At 40.6% G+C, this 19,624-nt stretch overlaps 1 protein-coding gene across 2 annotated transcripts in view; it reads right to left on the bottom strand.

Moving 5' to 3' along the window:
• piezo2b (piezo-type mechanosensitive ion channel component 2b) overlaps positions 1-19,624 on the bottom strand; it is a 113,836-nt gene that overhangs the window by 70,242 nt on the left and 23,970 nt on the right. For both annotated transcript variants that reach the window (XM_078173042.1, XM_078173041.1), the window contains exons 4-7: positions 12,218-12,260; positions 9,257-9,419; positions 6,215-6,482; positions 5,306-5,519 (exon numbers count right to left, since the gene is read on the bottom strand). In XM_078173042.1, coding sequence (XP_078029168.1) covers positions 5,306-5,519; positions 6,215-6,482; positions 9,257-9,419; positions 12,218-12,260 — 688 coding nt within the window. The remainder of the gene's footprint in view (positions 1-5,305; positions 5,520-6,214; positions 6,483-9,256; positions 9,420-12,217; positions 12,261-19,624) is intronic.

Here is a 19,624-nt window from a genome sequence, read left to right as displayed (position 1 = left end):
TAGCTAATGAGGTCGCTTCAGAATTTGATTGTGACACAAAAGTAGAACCTTTGTTGCTTAGATCGTCCTTGGAGGCAAATTTATGATATGACTTAAATCTGCAGCTAAGAAAAATAGATTGGCTTTCTTGAATTACGTCCTCTTTAAACAACCATCAGACAAGCAAAGGTGGATGAATACTCATCCTTAAATCTTCTGTGAACTGGCCCCAAAGTCGTCAGTCAGTGGACTGGACTGATCTCATTGAGATAAGTGTATTGTTGAATTGATTACACTCAATTCGGTGTAGAAGGCCTTGGGTTCTCCATCTTTAAAACTAATTATCGATTCCAGAAACAAAGCCAGGATGGATGAGGTGATGCAAACGTAACAAAAGATTGTGGGAACTGCAGAGTCATGCTGTCTTAGCTGGGTGGCCTGTACACTAAAAAGGAAAAAGATGATCCGCACACCGATAGAGCTCCCATTAATCCATTTATTTTCTGTCAAGTGACGTTTCGAGCAATGTAGGCTCTTCCTCAGACTTGTAATAAGATACAACCAGAAACGCCATCTTTAAATACCCACCGTGATCAGTGAGATGAATCACAGCTGTGTGTAAACCAGACATATAAAAAAATGAAAAAATACAGACAAAGATGTATTCATATAAATGTGTGTGCATGTGTAGATCCCCTTTGCCGAAACATAAATTGAAAACGTTGCACTGCTCTTTCATTTCTGTTGAGCAACACTCTTCAGAAGTGTTGAGCGCCCAACCATAAATCAGGTTAAGGGGACACACAAATGCTAAATACTATCAGACCACTTTGTTTTGCTAGTTTAAACCTCCTTGAATGATCAGATTAAGAAAATTCTCACCATCTCAGGAGGTGTTTCAGGCATCTAATAGGGATGCCTCCTGTGTGTCTCCCTTCGGAAGTTTTCTGGACATATCCAACAGGTAGATGAATGCTGGGTAGACCCAGAATACACTGAAGAATACACTCATCTGTCTTGGGAAGGCCCCGGGATCCCCCAGGAGGAGCTAGAATATGTTGTCAGGCAGAGGGATGTCTGGACTACCTTACTTAGTAGTCAAGCACCTTGGATATATGTCTGAAAATTGATGCATGGATGGAGCTGAGGGAAAGACTAATTTTGCTATAGTTTAGTTGATTGTTTTTATAATCTAAAGGATTCGTTGTAATTTCCAGGGTAATTCTTAAAAGTTTGAAGAGTTTGATGTCCTTAATAGGTGGTTTGTACTATGATCAAGCAAAGTCCAATATACACTGGAAATATCAATGGGGAAAATACACTGTCAAGCAACTAAGTAAGTGTAGAAAAGTAAGTTGCATCAAACAGTGTTAAAGTATCTCACAGTTGTCTTGCCCTGATGTAGTCTCTGACTTTCTGCTTGAGGACATTCCTGTAAAGAGAATTTCCTTCCATGCTCTAACCTTGGAATCTGAAACAAAAATTCTGTTTGTCCCACAAAGGATGCTGTATGATTCACTCCTCTTCCTTTTAACAGAACAAAGATCATCTCCTCAACAGGAAGTGCACTGACGTATTCCAGTGACAACCACACAGATTTAGATGCCCTCCGAGTCTTCTCTGTTTATACCATGTGGAAGAGTGAACACTCCCCTATGACCCCATCACACTTCCTGAACGGTTTCTTGTTGTAGCTGGGGAAGGCCCACTGGTCACATGACTGGGGACTTCCATTGTAAGGAGGGGAGGCAGGAAGTGGAGTGGAAGCTAGACCTCTCAATAGCCTCACTCAACACTGGGCCAACAGCAAGGCCAAGTCAACTGTCAGCAAGCACAATTAGGGCAGGCACTGAGGTGGCCTATTGTCCAATGGGAGCTGCACATATTTACGTCCGTAAGAGTTTCCCTTAGTTTGCCTGCGAGTGTACAGAGAGGAAACAGGCCAGATCAGGGGAGAGCGTGTTACTTTTATCATCACATTGGACCTCAGTTTTCATGCAGCGGCAGACAGAAATACCTCAGTGCTGTGGAAAGTCAACATGGAAGCACGCGGAGACAGCACATGATAAAATAGTTGGCCTGTTAGTGTGAAGAGCTATCAAAGAAGAATCAGGGCCATGGTAAACTTTCCAAATTTAGGACTTCAAATACACAAATGAAAAGCTGTTTAAAAATAATGACACCCACTCTCCCATATTTACTGCTGGAAAGTAAATGCAGCAACTTTACAAGTTAGTATCAAAGCAAAGAGTCAACTTTAGCTTTTTTCTGTAATATTTATGTAACCAAGTAGTTTGGGTTAGTAGTTCTCAACATGTTGACCTTAAAATTAAGCAATGTGCATTTGTGACCTCTTTTCAAAGGTCATGACCTCAGTATAATGATGGATCTTGAGCAGCGATTTGTCGTTATTTTGTCTCATTCAAAGCTCCTTTGATTTTTAGTTTTATTTTCCTAACTTTAAGTAATATTAGATCAGATATCAGAGGCCTGAAGGGGTAAAATATCTCTAGTCCACCCATGACCCTTAAGAGGATAAGCAGTTACAGAGAATGAATGAATGAATATTATTAGAGGCCCAAAGAGATAAAAGTATTCCCTAGCTTTAAGGGTTTTTAGAGGACAGAAGAGGTAAAAATATCTAGAACTTTAATAGCTTTAAGGGGTTTTAGAGGACAGAAGAGGTAAAGGTGTCCAGCACTTTAATAGCTTTAAGGCTTTCTAGAGGCCTTTAGAGATAAAAGTAACAAGTATTTTAATAGCTTTAAGGCTTTCTAGAGGCCTGAAGAAGTAAAAGTATCCAGTATCTTCCAACTTCAAATATTTCTAGAGGCTCGAAGAGGTGAAAGTGTTGTGTATTTCCCTAGCTTTAAGGATTTTTAGAGACCTAAACAGGTAAAAGCTTTTTAGAAGCCTGAGGAGGTAAAAGCATCCACTATTTAAATAGCTTTAAGGGATTTCAGAGGACAGAAGAGGTGCAAGTATCCAGTATTTCAATAGCTTTTACTAGCTTTAAAAGTTTTCATAGGCCTGTTGAGGTAAAAGTATCATGTTTTTTTAATAGCTTTAAGGGTTTTTTGAGGACAGAGGAGGTAAAAGTATCCAGTATCTTACTAGCTTCATGGAGACTTAGAAGACAAGGGAATTTCCAGTATTTTACTGGCTTTGAGGGTTTTAAGAGGACAGAAGAGGTAAAAGGATCCAGTATTAGTATCCAGTACAGGTACTCCTACTGTATTTCTACTACAACATGTACAGTCTAAACAGACTATTACTGCCTGTGCAGATGGTTTGAGAGGGGTCCATTTATTCTAATGAGTTTTCTAACAAGAAGTCTGTCAATGCAGCACTGTAATCACACCTTATCTGCTATCTGAACCAGAGGAGGGATGGAGAGGACACAAGGTTTGTCCAAGGCAGCTTTAGCTATACATAGCTGTAAATAGCCTTGGTCCTAACACACAGCAACACAGCTTTCAAATGAGAAACTGTGAGATCAATACAACCCTGCAACACCAAGGGCACAGAGACAGCAGCTAAAGTAAGACAACAGCTACAATGAGACAACAGCTACAGTAAGACAGCAGCTACAGTGAGACAACAGCTTCAGTGCTGCTGGTCAGGTTTAAAAGACGCAGTAATTAAAAGATTCAGATGCTGCAAGTTACTGGAACTACAGAGCAACAACATGGTGTATATCATGTGTATCATACAGAATATACTGCTTAACATTTTATAGTCTTGTGTTTTAGCTGTTTGCATCCGACTGAATATTTGTTTGGAAGGAAACCATTGTACTTTTCCTCGTACTGTAGATATAATACAATATGTTGTGTGAATTGTTGCTTTTGACAAAGCAGTTTTTAGCCCCATTTAGATTGCTGGTTGAGTGACAGCATTTCTCAAAACTGTCTCATAAGAGTTCAATGACATTTGGTGGAAAGTTAGACCACTGACTGATGAACATGCTCATAAAACATACTTTGGATCCAGACATTTTTTAAAGTATTAAATAAAGGGCATTACGGTAGTTGAGGCCTGGGAGCCTTAATTGTATGCTTGCCTCATTGCATGTTACTGTCTGTACTGTCTTATAATGTAATAATGTTTGGCGGGGCTTCTTTCTTTAACATTTTTGTACATTACATTTTACATTATTACAATTTCCTCATGAACATACTGTACATGTAACCAATTTTGGTTATCATGATGTGTATTTTAATTCTTATTCACAGCCAAATGGAGATTAAATATTTTCTAACATTACATTATTTATATATACTACTATAATAACACAAGTTTTATTACTGATCTTGATGCCATAATGTCTCAGTGACACTTGCATGGTAAAATAAAGGATAAAAATTGTACATTTATCAGTAAAAGAAAAAAGAAATTTATGATTTGTTATTTTTTGAACTCTCCTCTGCTCCTGCTGTGGTAGAAAATCTTTTTTTTTTTCAAACTTCTATGATGGTGGCCTAAATGTGTATTTCTTAGTAATTAGTAAATAAACAGCATTCTTTGCATTCCAGGTTGTCAGTCAAACACAATGAGCTTAGTGACTCGAGGTACTTTCAGCCACAGAGTTTCTATTTATTACAGCTGTGTGACTAACGTATGTTGGCAAGATGTGCAACGATGTGGCTTTACTCCAACCACAATGTTTCACTGCCGCAGCCACAGACAGCTGATTGTCTCCTTTCTCATGCATAATAAAACAACACTGGTTGTAGTGAAGTGCCTAAAAGCTCTGCTTCTGATATTGATGTGCTGTGAGTAGGAGTTTGATATATCTCCCCTCCAGCTGGGTTTGCCTTTTCCTTTGCCTTCTTGTTTGCAACAATAGTAAATATTTATTATCGTTTAAACAAACTTGCGGCGGGCGCAATAAATATCGTCGAGTCAAAGGAGCTCTGGCTGCTGAGCGCTGTCATCACATTATGTATTTTCACATTAGTAAGGAGCCAGACAGCATTAGTATGGGCTTGTGCTGTCTAACCAGAGAAATACCATTTCAACAATTCATCAGAGAGAGAGGAGATCTAATGTTGGTAAGTTTAACTTTCTCTAGATTGAGGCATCGCTCACTGCTGTTTGGGAGACGGTTTGTATTTTGTTCTTAAGGTCTGAGTCATCTCATCCTGTGGGCAGAATGGCCGTCAAGTTTAAATCAGGAAAATAATCCAAATCTATTGCATCCCAATAAGCAGAGAGACATTTTTTTTGACATAGACAGTGTTTAAACTAAGGTAACACACAGGACTCTGTCAGTGACTCGATGCTGGGTCTGTTTTTCTGGATATTAACTCAACATGTGTCTGACCTGATGTAGCTGTCGCCCGGTGGGATGGCCTCCTGGAAGAACTGGAACTGGTAGAGGTAGAGGACAATGAGGTGTCCAGCGCTAAAGATGGCCATCAGGACGCACATGCAGCTGAAGATGAGAGTGTCAAAGGTCCGACAGAGGGACCACCAGGTGCAGAGGAACAGGAAGATGAAGAAGTAGACAGCCGAGGTCAGTGAGGGCAGCATGACTCCTTCAAAGACAAAAAGTGGATATGAAGTCAAGGGACTGTGGTTCACATATGTGATCAGGATAATTATTAATTATCAGCCTTCCTAAATTTCCAAAATCTTATGGCAGTTTTGTTGAATGTGACAAACCTCACATCTCTCTGCAGCCTTACTACAACCAAAAGCACAACTTAAAGCAGTCTGAAGTTACCATTATTGTTTTATAGTCACTGAAAACAGCGTGTGTGTGTTGTGTTCAAGAGCCTGTGGAAAACTGTGAGGAAAACATCTGTATTTCACATCTGCAGTCTCAAAATCAAACCCACACAACAATTAAGGAGCAAACTTTATGAACAAGATAATGGGACTTTCATTTCTTTCTTAAAATGGTTCTTCTAAATTACAGCAGCTGACTCTCTCAACAAAATTTAAAACATAAATATTTTTCCTCTTACCTGTGGTGCTATTTATCCATCTAGATTGTTTTGATGCGAGTTGCCGGCTGTTGGAGATATCAGCTGCTGATGGAACTAAATGGCCAATACCTCCAATACTCAGCAACTTTCACCAAAGACAACTTACATTGATAAATAGCATTACAGCTATGAAAAACAATATGTATTCATGATTTCGGTTTGAACTGTTCCTTTAAATTTTTAGATGGTAATGTTATAAGATCAAGACACAGATTAACTGCACAGCATCCAAAGCTGCTCACCTGTCATGCCCAACAAGATGGTGACTACCACCTTCCCCGCAGTGGTGATCAAGTTCCCAATAATCTCCTTCACTTTGGACGCAACTTGCGCCACAAACCGCAGGATCTTCATCTTGGTGCTCTCCTTCTCCTCTTCCTCTTCCTCCTCCTCCTCTTCCTCCTCGTACAGCTCCTCCTCCTCCTCTTCATCCTCCTCTGCCTCATACCCTGCTTCAAAGTCCTCCTCGAGCAGGATGTTGTCGTCCAGGCTCAGCTTCTCCTCTTCTTCCTTACGGGGGACAGATCACAGCGACATGTTATACTTCAGTATTGAATGATGGATGGTGCCATTTGGAGGTCAGAGCTCTCCATGGTGCTGAAAACAGTTTCCTACAGGTAGCACTTGCATAACAATCCCTGTGTAAACTCCACTTTAGAATATTTAAACATATATGTGGTTTCTTTGGCTGCTTAAAATATGATTAGCGACCCATGGCAGATGTTTCCCTCTGGAACCACATGTTGGCTTGAGATCTAATCCAGTCACTTCTTTCTTGGCTGCTGTGTCTAACCAAGTATGTGTCGCTCTTTTCCTACAGTCTCAATAAAATAGAGACATAATAACAAGAGAGCCATTCACTGCGATTTACATAGCACACATATAAGGCAGTAGACAAAGAAATAGCAGGTGGTGCGAAGCCTGTTTTGAATCAAACAACAATTTCAGCTCAGATGGCTCACTGACGGAAATAAAAGCCTGAACACAACGCAGGCTCTATAGATGAATTCCTGGTGTTTCTCAGTAATGGGGAGCGGTGCCATCTGTGCCAGCGTGAGCAGCACAGTCGAAGTGAAAGTGAATGTGGATTTAATTAACACTAAGTCATAAAGAGGAGGGAGGACTTGCCAGGGGAGGGGGGCTGTATTCCAAGTCATCAACACTCACAGGGAACTCTCTATTCAAATTCTGCTTCTCTCAACTTATGAAGCCCGGTGTGGACGTTACGTACAGAGCAGGAGAAAAAACTACTGGCCACCTCAGCCACTAAGTGAAAACTATTTTATATCTGACCAGGTATGAGTCCCAAAAGGTTACACTTTTTGTTTGCATACGTTAAATATCAGTGAACACACAAAAGACGTTTTTGGACTGGAGGAACTTTTTCCTAGTTCTAAGGACTAAGTTGTAGGAAACCCCTTTTTTGTTGAGCCACACCGCAAGAACTAGGAACTCCTGTAGCTGTTAAAATGCAGCTTTGAGGGACTTTTTAGCCCCTATTTAAAAGTAGCTACTCTCCCCCTACAACAGGGAACCATTAGTGACTTAAGTGTACAGTGATTGGTCCAGACCTCGTAAGTGTACGTTGTTCGCTCGAACACAGCCAATGCAGCACGAGCAACCACCATTTTTAAAAGCCCCAAAATCTAAAATCAGCTTGTGTAAAGATGTTTACATTGGGATTTTCTTTTTATATTAAAAAAGACAATTTTTACCTCTTCGGGTTAACTTTATGGACTTTTTTTTTTTTAGATGTTTATCCCACTACACACCCTATATCCATATCTTCATATACTTGTCTACTCTAAATTAGGGCTGAAAGTCAGTTTATCTCCAAGGCCAGCTGTTTGCAAACTTTTAAATACCACAATACCCTCTCATCATGATTTCTTTTTACATGGCATCCCCTTTTGGCTGCTCTCCAATGCTTTTTCCAACAATCAACACTTCTGGCTGCTTTACACCTGGGAAACTCACATGCAGGAATTGTGTTAGCTTACTGCCAACCACTAACCGAGAGCTGTCATGTCACTAATTTTAGGTACAGCATAAATGCATATTTAACAAGGGTTTATACACATTTAAAGTCTAGCTAATGTAAGCAAATGTTGCTTATAGTCCTATGTGGTAAAAGGTTATCCATCAATCCTTACAGGAGCTGTATATGGCATTCAGAGCATTAGTATAGCAGCAGATAAATATTTGCTATATGAGTAAAGGCATCCTAAACAGGGAATGGAGTCACGCTCCCCCTGTGTGTGTTGTAATCACAGATGTATAAATGAAAGTTGCTCAATAGCACATGAACAAAAAAAAGGTTCTGCTCCCGTTCCAGGTATAAAAGTACCTGGATCCTCCGCATCCTCAGGCCCATAGAACATGTGCACTGCATTTCCTTTAACTCTGTTTCTCAAATGTTTGGTCTCAGGCTTGCTCACATGAATGACAATAGATAAATAATTCTGGACTTGGCTTTTAGTAAATGTTACATCTTTTAGAACATAATGATTCAGTAAGTTAATAAGGAAATTGATGTACTTCAAAAAAAAAATCTAACTGGAATTCACCAGTTTGGCCACTGTGTCGAATTATCTTTGAAGCCTGGCGCTGTTCCTGTGTGCTTGGTTGTAATCTGAGCTTCTCTGTTGTGTGTTGTGGTAGACTGTCTGGTAACACATGGATGTTAGTGCATGTAAGTCCCTGTGAATGTATCCCTCTGGTTAGCTCATTGCCACTGCTCTGTAGTGGTTACAGCTGATAACACCACCCCAACCCGATCTCAGCACAGAAGCCTAACACCACTCCTTGGTTCCCTAGCTTAACACCATTCTGTCAGCTCTCTTGGCATCGTTAGCGCTGTCAACACTGTTAGCATCATTAGCTGCTAGCCACTGGTTCAGCCGAGAGCCGTGTGCACACAACATAAACCAGACTTTGAATCATAGCTGTGCTCTGAGTGTTTATACAGCTCCTTTCAGGCCTATAACTTTCTTAGAAATGTTGTTAATTGACAAATCAAAATTTGAGATAATTTATCAAAGAAAAATAATACAACAAAATGTGTTTCACAATTTTTGCACAGTTCTTAAACAATTGATAAAAAAAAGAAATATGGACAGATAAATTGATAAAAAAAATCAACATTAGTTGCAGCCTCACTTTAAATACAACTAACTGTGCTCTATTACTAATAAACAAGCCATTTCATTCACATAGATGGATACATGGATGTGAAAATCAGACACTGTTTCAAGGCATTGCATGTCATCACAAATTAAACCCACTTGTTCTTCTGCTTCAAAGTCGGCGTTGTATTGGGCCATGTCCTCAGGCGGCCTCTTTTGGACCAGACTGCGACACAGCAGCCAGATGGCCAAGCCAGCCACGAACATGCCGATGTCAGGGATGAACACTCGAATGCCATTTCCTGCATCTGCACCAATCACACTGGGGACAAACACAAAACACAGGATGCCACACTGACAGAACACAGACACTTGCTTCCTCAAAGTAAGGATAAATCCTACCATCTCCCAAAATTGCGATTTGGAGCAGTCTTACAGGCTAGGACAGAGTACAACAAACTTAATTGTCCATGGACGATCACTTCTAATGTGAAACAGTTTTTCTAGGAAACCAGAAACTTGAGGTTGCTTGTTTAGTTCACTTGGATGAAGCCTACAAATAACTGTGCTGTCGTGTCTGAATCTGGCCTGGGTTATTTGTCGCATGCCACCACCCTCTGTCTTTCCCAATCTGTTAGGGCTCTCTGACTGTTTAAAAAAATCGTTCAGCAATCTTAAAAAAAAGCTTGAGGTTGTCACTGAGCACTATTTTCCTTTAATCTGTGGTCATGTTCACTGCACTAAAACCCATGAGAACGGATATTACTACGGCAATTATATCTTTCAGAAAACACTACCTGTTCACATGAATGCATGGGAATCTGGATTCTCTCCATTACTCAACTGTTCGTTTAATGTGCCGTGTTGAATTCTTCAGCTTTTATATGGAGTACCACCCACTTTAATGAAATCAGGCTTGCTTTTAAACATATTGCTGTTAACAAGTGGGTGAAATTCCATTCAAACAAAAAGGCCATGAGAGAGTGTGTGGTTTTTTTTAAGCGTAACAAACATTACACCCTTGAAAATTGCAGCCTTTGTTCATATTAAGGCGGTGTGAGCAATAAGCTCTCTTTTCCCTCATTAAACTGCATTAAATAAAGTAAAAAGGGCCGAAACTACTTAAGCCTTTTCAGATTTAATTTGTTTCTTGAGGTATGATGATGCCTATCTACTTCTTATCTGACACTATCTGAATTCTTCTTAAACTAAACACCGTGTTCATATTATAATAGTTTATGAACAAATAATATTTACTCCATGTCTGCTCCATACAGTGTGTTTTTCATTTATCGACTGAAATATGACATTGTTTGATGTCTTGTGGTTATATTGTCGTGAGCAAACAAAGCTTTTGTATCATTTATTATTTGATTAGTCTGCTCACCGCTAAATAAATACCAAAAGGGTTGTTCAAACAGGAAGCTAAACAGTGGTGGCTGACTGTTACCATGACAGCTACAGTAACGTCAGGCTTCAAATGATCCAGTCAGTTGTATTTATGCTGCCCAAGGACACGTTTTATGAGGTGTCATGATTGCATGTACAATTAAAGCAAATAAAAATTGTCCTTGAAATGGCTAGCAGCTTTCAAAACCTTTAAAACTCACTTTTATCATCCAAACCAATTTCTATTTCAGTTTTACAACAATCACACACGCATCCTGTGTTTGGCCACCAAAGTGCTTTCTTTACATTTCATGCTGAGCTCCAGGTGTAATTACACTGTTCACAATAAACAAAACATAGTGGTGATCCTGCGGCGCAGGCTGCAGAGAAAAAAGCTGACCAAATGTTTGGATCGAGTTATAAAACAACTGGTCATTTTAAACAGAACCAATCTTATTCTGGCCTTCAATGGATACAAAGCTTATAAATGTTAACAAGTTGAAAACAGAGTGCTAATCAACACAATGGAAAACACACACTCAGATAAATAGCTGGACCTTTGGCTGCTGTTGGCGAGTTTAATCTAATCAAGGACTTCTGTTACCATGTGCTTTATTGTTGCGAAGCTTCGTGCATCCTCACGTGGATGAAAGAGATGGAAACCATCAGAGCCAGACAAGATTTAGCCGGGGTAATTACTCATGAGGCATCAGTGAAAAACTACAATTACAGAGACCACAAAATATGCTCTAAACCATATAAATATTTGGAATTTATAAAGGCTTTGAAAAGGTCAAGCTTGAGGAAACCAAAGGAACTGTCTGGGTGAAAAGACACAACAGCTGTGAATTGTCTTTCTACTTCTATACATCTGGCTTGAACTCTGCATTTTCCTCCATACAGGCCGTAAAAGAGAGAAAGCATCAGCCAGTGTGGCTGTAAATATCGTATATGTATCGTATACTGTATATGATCCCCAACACAAACAGGTAAATGCAGGCAGGATAAAATGTTTACAGCTCTACTTCCGCCACTTACAGTATACTATCCACCGAGGGCTGTTGAGTACTGGAAAAAGGATGTGGCTGAGTTTGGACATTCCCGTACTTAGAAAACCACATCTAACACGATCACGGGGGTGTGAGGAGACGGACACAGCAGCAAAAGCTCTGAAAAATAGGCCTGTCAACTGAATGTCAGACGTAACTGGGTTTAGCGTTCATCAAGAATCCACACAGGGACAGGTTAGGAGCATTTTTAAACCTTGTCAGATGACGGGTCAGTGCTGCTAAATACAAAAAGTGGTGTTTAATGTTATTGTGGGATTGCTATATTTAGGACACTTTGTGCAGATGATGCAACCCTCTTCAGAGGAGGAGAACCACACGTCTGATCTTTAACAGGTGAGATTAAAAAATGGTTGTGATTCTTAATAAAAAAGGCAATTTTCCTTTAAAACAAAAATAAGCATGTTGCATAAAGTAAAGTTGTTTTATTGCTGACCCTCTCTTTCATCAGCAAATAGTCACTGAACTGAGTCACTTCCTGAAGAGGCATCTGGATCTCCCAACTGGGAGACATATTCATGCTCAGTTAAACAAAATCCCCACTTGTATATTTTATATTGCATAATCATCAAGGGAAACATGATTTAGAAACAGTTTTTACTTTCCATATGTTACATTAGTGAATGCATTTGTTGTGAAAGTGTTGAATTAATCATTATCTTACCTCTCAAAGCCAATTTGTCTTATGGATTTCTCCCACGTGGAACCTGGACAAAATCATAAAGTTAGTTAGTCGAGATTGATATTGTTGGGCAAAGAAATAATACACTTTTATATCATAACCATTAAAAACAAATGGGGACATTACAAATCATCAAAAAAAAGGTAAAGGATTTCCACTGTATCCAGAAATAATTGCTATTTATTATTCACTATCCAAATAATAGAAAGAATGAAGATCTTTTTCAGCCTTGGACAAAACCATGAATAAAAACTTAAAATGCCTGCTTTAAATCAATTGTAACGGCCAGAGTATTTTTTTCATTTCAGCCAATATTTCATTTTCAGGTGAAGGAAAACAATCAATCTCTGTGCTCACAGAGAAAATAAAAACATCTCATGTGAGCTTTGTTTCCACAGCTTGGACTGGTTGAAGTGTTCCTGAACGTCACTCCAGTGCTCAGAGAGAGATTTCCAGGTATTCAACTGGCACGCTGAGAAGAACCGCTGGAGATTGACTTGCCTTTGTTCTACTGCCAGAGAAAACATAACATCAGTTTGTGACTTGAGGATCTCGACTCAATGACATTTTTTTGTCTGTGTATAAGGCAACTAATTAGGTGGTGAACTGCTGCAGTGCTGAAGTTTCTGGTTTATGGAGCGCAGTGAGGAGAGTGAAGACGTTAAAACACACTTCAAGTGACTGTAACTCAAGGCAGACAGCAGACACAAGGACTTTATCTGCTGTGTCAACTGTGTGAAAACTACTTTCAGGAGGTTGTTAAGTGTAAAATATGTTTTTGCAGCAATTCTTGTTAAAATAGAGTATGAAATGTTCAATTCTAAAGTAGAAAGAAAAGAAAAGAAAAAACAAAGGCAGAAAACTAAACCATTACTTGTGGGGTGATGGTTTATATCTCTAAAAAAGATTCAGGCTATAACAAATACTTTTTAGAACCTGCTAGCTAAAGTGCTAAGCGTTAAAAAGTACCATTAATCTTTTGCAATTGTGGGTGCTACTTTTTAAAACATAGGTGTCACTTTGGATTAAGGTTTGTCATAGATGATGAGGACATCCCAACAATTAGGGAAAAGTCAGTAAAGAGCTTAGGTAGGTGGTACAATGTAGAGTTGAATGATAAGGAACAGGTGGTGAAATTTAGAAAAGATGTGGCTGAAGGATTGGATAGAATAGATAAATCAGAACTTCCAGGAAAGTTGAAGTTGTGGTGTTTGCAATTTGGGCTATATCCTAGGTTAATGTGGCCATTGTCAGTTTATGAAATTCCAATATCTGTTGTGGAGAGAATGGAAAGGTCGGTTAGCTCCTACATTAGGAAGTGGTTGGGCGCTCCTAGGTGCCTAAGTAGTGTTGCATTGTATGGAAAAGGGATACTTCAGCTGCCAGTATCTAGTTTAACAGAGGAATTTAAATGTACCAAGGTCAGGACAGAGCTCTTGTTATCTGGGAGTAAGGACGTGGTAGTTAGGAGTGTGGTTCCAAATCCAACCAAGGGGAGGAAGTGGAACCCAAGATCGGCAGTTCAGGAGGCAGAGGCAGCTCTTAGACATGCAGAGATTGTAGGTAATGTTCAGTTTGGCCGGGGAGGCCTGGGGCTTGGCTCAGGTAAACCGGTATGGAATACAGCAGGCCTCAAAGATAAAAGAAAGCTGGTTGTAGAACAGATACGCAGACAGGAAGAGATAGTAAGGGGTGCAAAGGTAGTGGCCCAGGCTAAACAGGGACAGTGGTTGAATTGGGAAAGTGTAGAGAAGAGGAAGCTTAGTTGGAGGGACCTGTGGAGTATGGAGGAGAATCGTATTAGATTCCTGGTAGGGGCTACATACGATGTGTTACCAACCCCCCAGAACCTAAAACTGTGGGTAAATGAGGACCCATCATGCCCATTGTGTTCACGTACCGCAACTTTAAAGCATATTTTGTCAGGCTGTAAAGTTAGCTTGTCACAAGGCCGATATACATGGCGACATAATCAGGTGTTGAAATGTTTAGCTGCAGGCATCGAAGGGAAACGAAGACAGGTGAATTCAGAAGGTGTTAAGGATAGGGGCTTAGTTGCTTAGTTTAGTTGTCCGTGAGGGAGAGAAATACAGAAGGGATAAGTTAGTGAGGAGGCAAGGGTGTGGCCGCCTAGAAGGTGCTTGTGATTGGGAAATGCAAGTAGATTTAGGGGGAAAGCTTGTTGTTCCTCAGGAAATAGTCTGTACCAGGCAGAGGCCTGACTTAGTGTTGTGGTCAGTGAGTCAACAGATAGTTTATTTCATTGAGCTGACAGTTCCTTGGGAAGACTCAGTGGAAGAAGCCTATGAAAGAAAAAAGCTTAGATATGCAGACTTAGGAGCAGAAGCTGAGCAGCGAGGATGTAAGACTAGGATTTGTCCAGTGGAAGTGGGGTGTAGGGGATTCATAGCAAGATCAACTGTCTCACTCCTGGGGGAACTCGGAGTGCGGGGACAGAATTTGAGGAAGACAGTGAGGGAAATGTCAGATGAAGCAATTAAATGCAGCCAGTTTATCTATTACAGAAGAAATAATGTCAGTTGGGGGCCAGCAGGGGGAACTACTAAGCAGGGCACATAACTCCTTGAGATCAGGTGGAGAGATCCACTTCCTGTCAGGAGAAATCCAGGAAGAGGAAGTATTTAAGTGTGGGAGTGGCCTATTGGAATCCATTTTGTTTGAGGCCATGCGGCAAGGTGAGTGTGCTTGCTGATCCTGTAAGTCCAGTTAGCTCCTTAAACTTTAGCTTATATTGTAGTTATGCTATGTAGTGTGTGAAATAGAGTATGGTGAATGTGACAGGAAAGCTAGTATCAGCATTGCTTCTGCCTGGAGCTCGCATGTATGGAGCCTGGGTTTGGTTGAAGATGGCAGTGCTGTTTGGGCTGAGAAAGCCATGTGTAAGTACGAAGGAAATCCAGGAAGAGGAAGGTTATTTAAGTGTGGGAGTGGCCTATTTGAATCCATTTTGTTTGAGACCATGCTGCAAAGTGAGTGTGTTTGCTGATCCTGTGAGTTCATTTATCTCCTTTAACTTTAGCTTACATTGTAGTTATGCTATGTAGCGTGTGAAATAGAGTATGGTGAATGTGCTAGTAAAGGTAGTATCAGCATTGCTTCTGCCTGGAGCTCGCATAAACGGAGCCTGGGCTTGGTTAAAGTTGGCAGTGCTGTTTGGGCTGAGATCACTGTCCAGCCTCCTGGAGGTGTCATTGTTGTGAGGGCTCGTCCTGGGGAGGTAGACTGTACAGCCTAACCCGGCGGGGGAGTGTGATAGCCTAACAAGGCTTCCTTCCCTGGGTCTACCTCCTCTGTGGTAGTATAGGTAAGGTAAAGGAGGTTGTTCGGTTAGTGTGGGGAGCAGTGAGACCTGGCATTAGGGGAGTGTCTCTGGGACGCCAGAGATCACTGTCTAGCCTCCTGGAGGTGTCGTGGGACTAACTAGACGAAACACCGGTGAAAGGAGGTTCCCACCTGATGACCCCAAAGACATGTTAGTTATCACTGCTCACGGGTCTGTATAGTTAAGCCTTGCCATAATAGCTTATCGTAGGGCTTAGGAGGATTATTCACTGAGTGCTGATCCCTTTTTTTTTTTTTTTTTTTTTATTAGAGCACAAACTTCTTGTGTTTATTTGAATTGAGGATAACAGATGACAGTGTAAAGCAGAAAACAACTGTCAAAAGATAAGACAGAAGATGAATAATAACGTGTTTTCTCCTAAATGACATACACACGAAGTATCCAGTAAAGGAATGAGTCACACTGTTAGGCACTTTGTTAGAAACAGGAAACTGAATTCCACTCAAGGTAAATACAGCAGTAATGGACTGTCAGTGCAAACCCTGTTTTTTCTTTATTACTCATCAGTGAATAAAATGGCTGAAAGAATAGCTTCACTATCACAGATGTTATGTGTTGTGCTGGTTGGGGTAGATGTAGAGGAGAAGAGTGTGGAGGTCGGTGGGTGAATGAAATCAAAAAGTAAATTAACAAAACATCTGTGATGGGAGGAGCCCGCATGACTAACCCCTGACATTAACCTCTGACACCAAACACCCACAGTCGTCCTCCTACTGAACTGTGAAGACACTAGGAGAAACTGTCCACCCCCACACATTTACTCCCATTTACTGCTCAGTGATGAAGGACAGACACTGCTGTAACTGACCAAACTATGATGCAACACATCACACATTTTAAAACCTCTTACAAATCAGTTATTCCTCTGTGGATAGAGATCTAGAGCTAAATGACATGGCCTAAAATCAATATCACAATCATGTTACAACTTTACCTCAATTTTCTTAAGGTCTTGGTAACACTTTTTTCTGACATCACAGAACTATATTGCGTATTGATAACAGTTAAGATTTACTGAATGATTTGCTGAAAACCGATGTCTTGAAGTATTGTAAATTAGGGTATTTTTATCTCATCATATTTCTACATATTAAAAATGATTTAGGGAAATTATTAATAGAAAAACAATCAGTATTCTTTACTCAATAAAGATGATAATGAAGAAGATACATGCTCTCATGTGGCACCTTTTTTAGGCACAATTGTTAAAACACATCCTATATAGCTGCTCTGCTTTGTTGTACAAAGTTGGATTCAGAGCATCACCTTTAAAGAGCGCTTTTTAAAGAAGAACAAGTCCTATACACCCAACTTTTATAAATATCATTTATCTGTTCTAAATAGCTCAAGATATACTATGCAGGATTTTTCATAATGTATAGACTCATACAAATCCCTCTCAATCATCAACTATGACCCACTAAAAGTGTGTGGTGGTGTGCTCATCTGCAGAGCCCGTGCCCTGTGCCTGTATTCTCTTTTTATTTTGCTGTGTTTGCGATATTTCTGGGGGTGTATCCACCAGCTAGTAACAGCACGCCGGTGAAGTCAGGACTTTCTAGAAAAGGTAGTGACAAGGTGACAGAATGTAACCAACACACATCCAAGAGGAAGCTTCAAAAATCGCATACACAGCACAGAAAAAATGCAAATATCGTGAGGCAAAATGCCAAATGGACAAGGTAGGTGGCGGCTGTATCAGCTTTTACATTACAACAAATAGAGCATTACTACAATACAGTATACCAGTGTAGCAACCAGTGTGGAAAGGAGGGACTAAATCTGAATGTTGTGTTTGCAAACAGTAACCAGTGATTCCTGCATAGTATATCTTTAAAGGGACATTGTGTAACATTTTCAGTTGTTTATTGGCAAAAATTGATGTCTGCATTCATAAATATGTCATCATTGGTGTACTATTACCTCCACCAATAATCTGACTTATTCTCGTAAAAGGAGAATTTCGGATTTGTTTGTACATTGTGCGGGTAAGTTATTTGTGGGGTTCCATTACGTTTCGCCATCTTGAGAATACACCCGCCAGCAAGAGACATACAGCACCGCCTTCAGTGTTTTCGTTGAGAGACAGGCCAGCACTGTGTGACTGAGGAGCCGAAGGAGAGGAGCAAGAGGCGCTTCGCTACTACCCTGGCAAATTTGAAACAAAGTCCCACTCTTTGAGCATAATGCAGTCACAGGCCAGCGCCGCTGTTGGCTGTTAGCCGCTGTTAGCGGCCAGTCGCTAACAGCCTCATCCCTCTCCTCGCATTACTGCGCCACTGTTAGCTGTTAGCCGCTGTTAGCGCTGGCCTGTGATTGTATTACCTTTCTCCTTCAGCAGCTCTTTCCACCTGGGAAAGGCAACCCCAATGCTGACCCTTGTTTTTTTAATTTGCCGGTCACACTGCCTTTTTGATTCCCTTTTGCACTTTCTTGGCGACGAGGATTCCGTCTCCCGTGATGCTGCATAATACATGATCCTGCATTATGCTCAAAGAGTGGGACTTTGTTATGCGGCAGTAGTGCCGCTGGCCACTAACAGCTGTTTGCGGCGCAGTAATGCCAGGAGAGGGATGAGGTGTGTGAGGTTGAGCCACTTGTCAGTTGTCAAAGGACAAGACGTGATTGGTTTGTTTCAATTTACATCCGCCCCAACAGTCCTACGTTGTAAACACAGCCAGCATGGTGAGGAGGGGGTTTGTCAACTTGCGTTGCGTGTGTCTGTGTAGGAGCCTAAATGAATACTCCATGTAGTATGGGATGACATGGTTTCATCAGTGTTATCATAGCTTTTTGGTACACAGCGGCTACAGGTGTTGCAATACGTGTTTGAAACAGTGAGGCGCTAGAGTGCGCCATCTGTTTGAATGCAATATATGATTTCAATGTTAGATGGGAGAAATTCCTACACACTGTGGCTTTAAGCTAATTTTTGTTTGTTCTATAGCTTAGCAATGGCGTCACTAATCTGCAACCCAGATTGAACCATTGGTAACAAACAATACCAGATAAGGTACGTAACTCCCTGGTGATGGTGGGTGAGGTAGTAGTTAAGTACAGTAGTTAACTGTTTGCTAACATTTTTGCCATAGTTTGTTTTTTGAGAGTTTGTTTTGGAATCATTCTGCCCTCTAGTGGTCAAAAAGATCACAATGCAGCTTTAATTTAGAAGATATCTCCCAAAAATAAACACAAAAGAAAATGAAAACAGAACATGCTGACATAAACAAACTGTGCTGGTGACTGGTGTGCAAAGTTTTAAGAAACAGTGTAAACAAATGTAACACAGCCAGCCAGTGCTATATTAGATTAACTCTTCACTATACAGTTTTTGCGCCTCTGGTTTAATTAACTAGCTTCTAAACTATTTGTGTTATTTACAAGACAAATAATTTAAAGTTAATATGGTGGCTTGCACGGGATATTAGGTCCAATGATGTTGTTGTAATCTCTAATGATCACTCACAAAGGTTGATAAAGTTCATGGATTACTTAATGCCCCATTTAAACCTTCAAGTAAAAACTCAGCTTCATATATCAGCTCAGTGACCACAGGCAAAACAGAGTCTGTTTCAGAAACTCCCAAGTCCAAACATCTGCAACACTTAAGTTCATCCAGCCCAAACTGAGCTCACAGGTGTAAGAGGAAACTGATATCATCCACTAAGAATGCCAGAGGTAAAGTCAGGTCAGTCTGATCCATAGGATGAGGAGAGGAATACTGTGTAATGCAGCTTGAACTCATCTTGGAGACTTCTGGAAAAGAGTGAGACTTTCTGCCTGTCAAGGCAGGGCCGCTTTCCACCCCAGCTGAGCACCAAAAATACCTGTCCTCAGACTTTATGTGAACATCATAAAACACCCTTTGTACTTGCTGGGCCGTTAACCTCTCGGCACAGCATTTCTTTGCACTCTCTCCTCTATCTCAGGGGCCTAATGCCAGTTGCCCTTTTCCTGCAGAGACTGGTGATATGCAGCGTCAACATTTCAGCACGTCATGACTGTAATAGGAACAATCAGTATGC

This window comes from Epinephelus lanceolatus, chromosome 12 (assembly GCF_041903045.1).
Source record: "Epinephelus lanceolatus isolate andai-2023 chromosome 12, ASM4190304v1, whole genome shotgun sequence".
In the NCBI taxonomy this organism is placed as follows: Eukaryota; Metazoa; Chordata; class Actinopteri; order Perciformes; family Serranidae; genus Epinephelus; species Epinephelus lanceolatus.
Note: the sequence above shows the minus strand (reverse complement) of the source record. Positions and strands in the feature narration are given on the sequence as shown.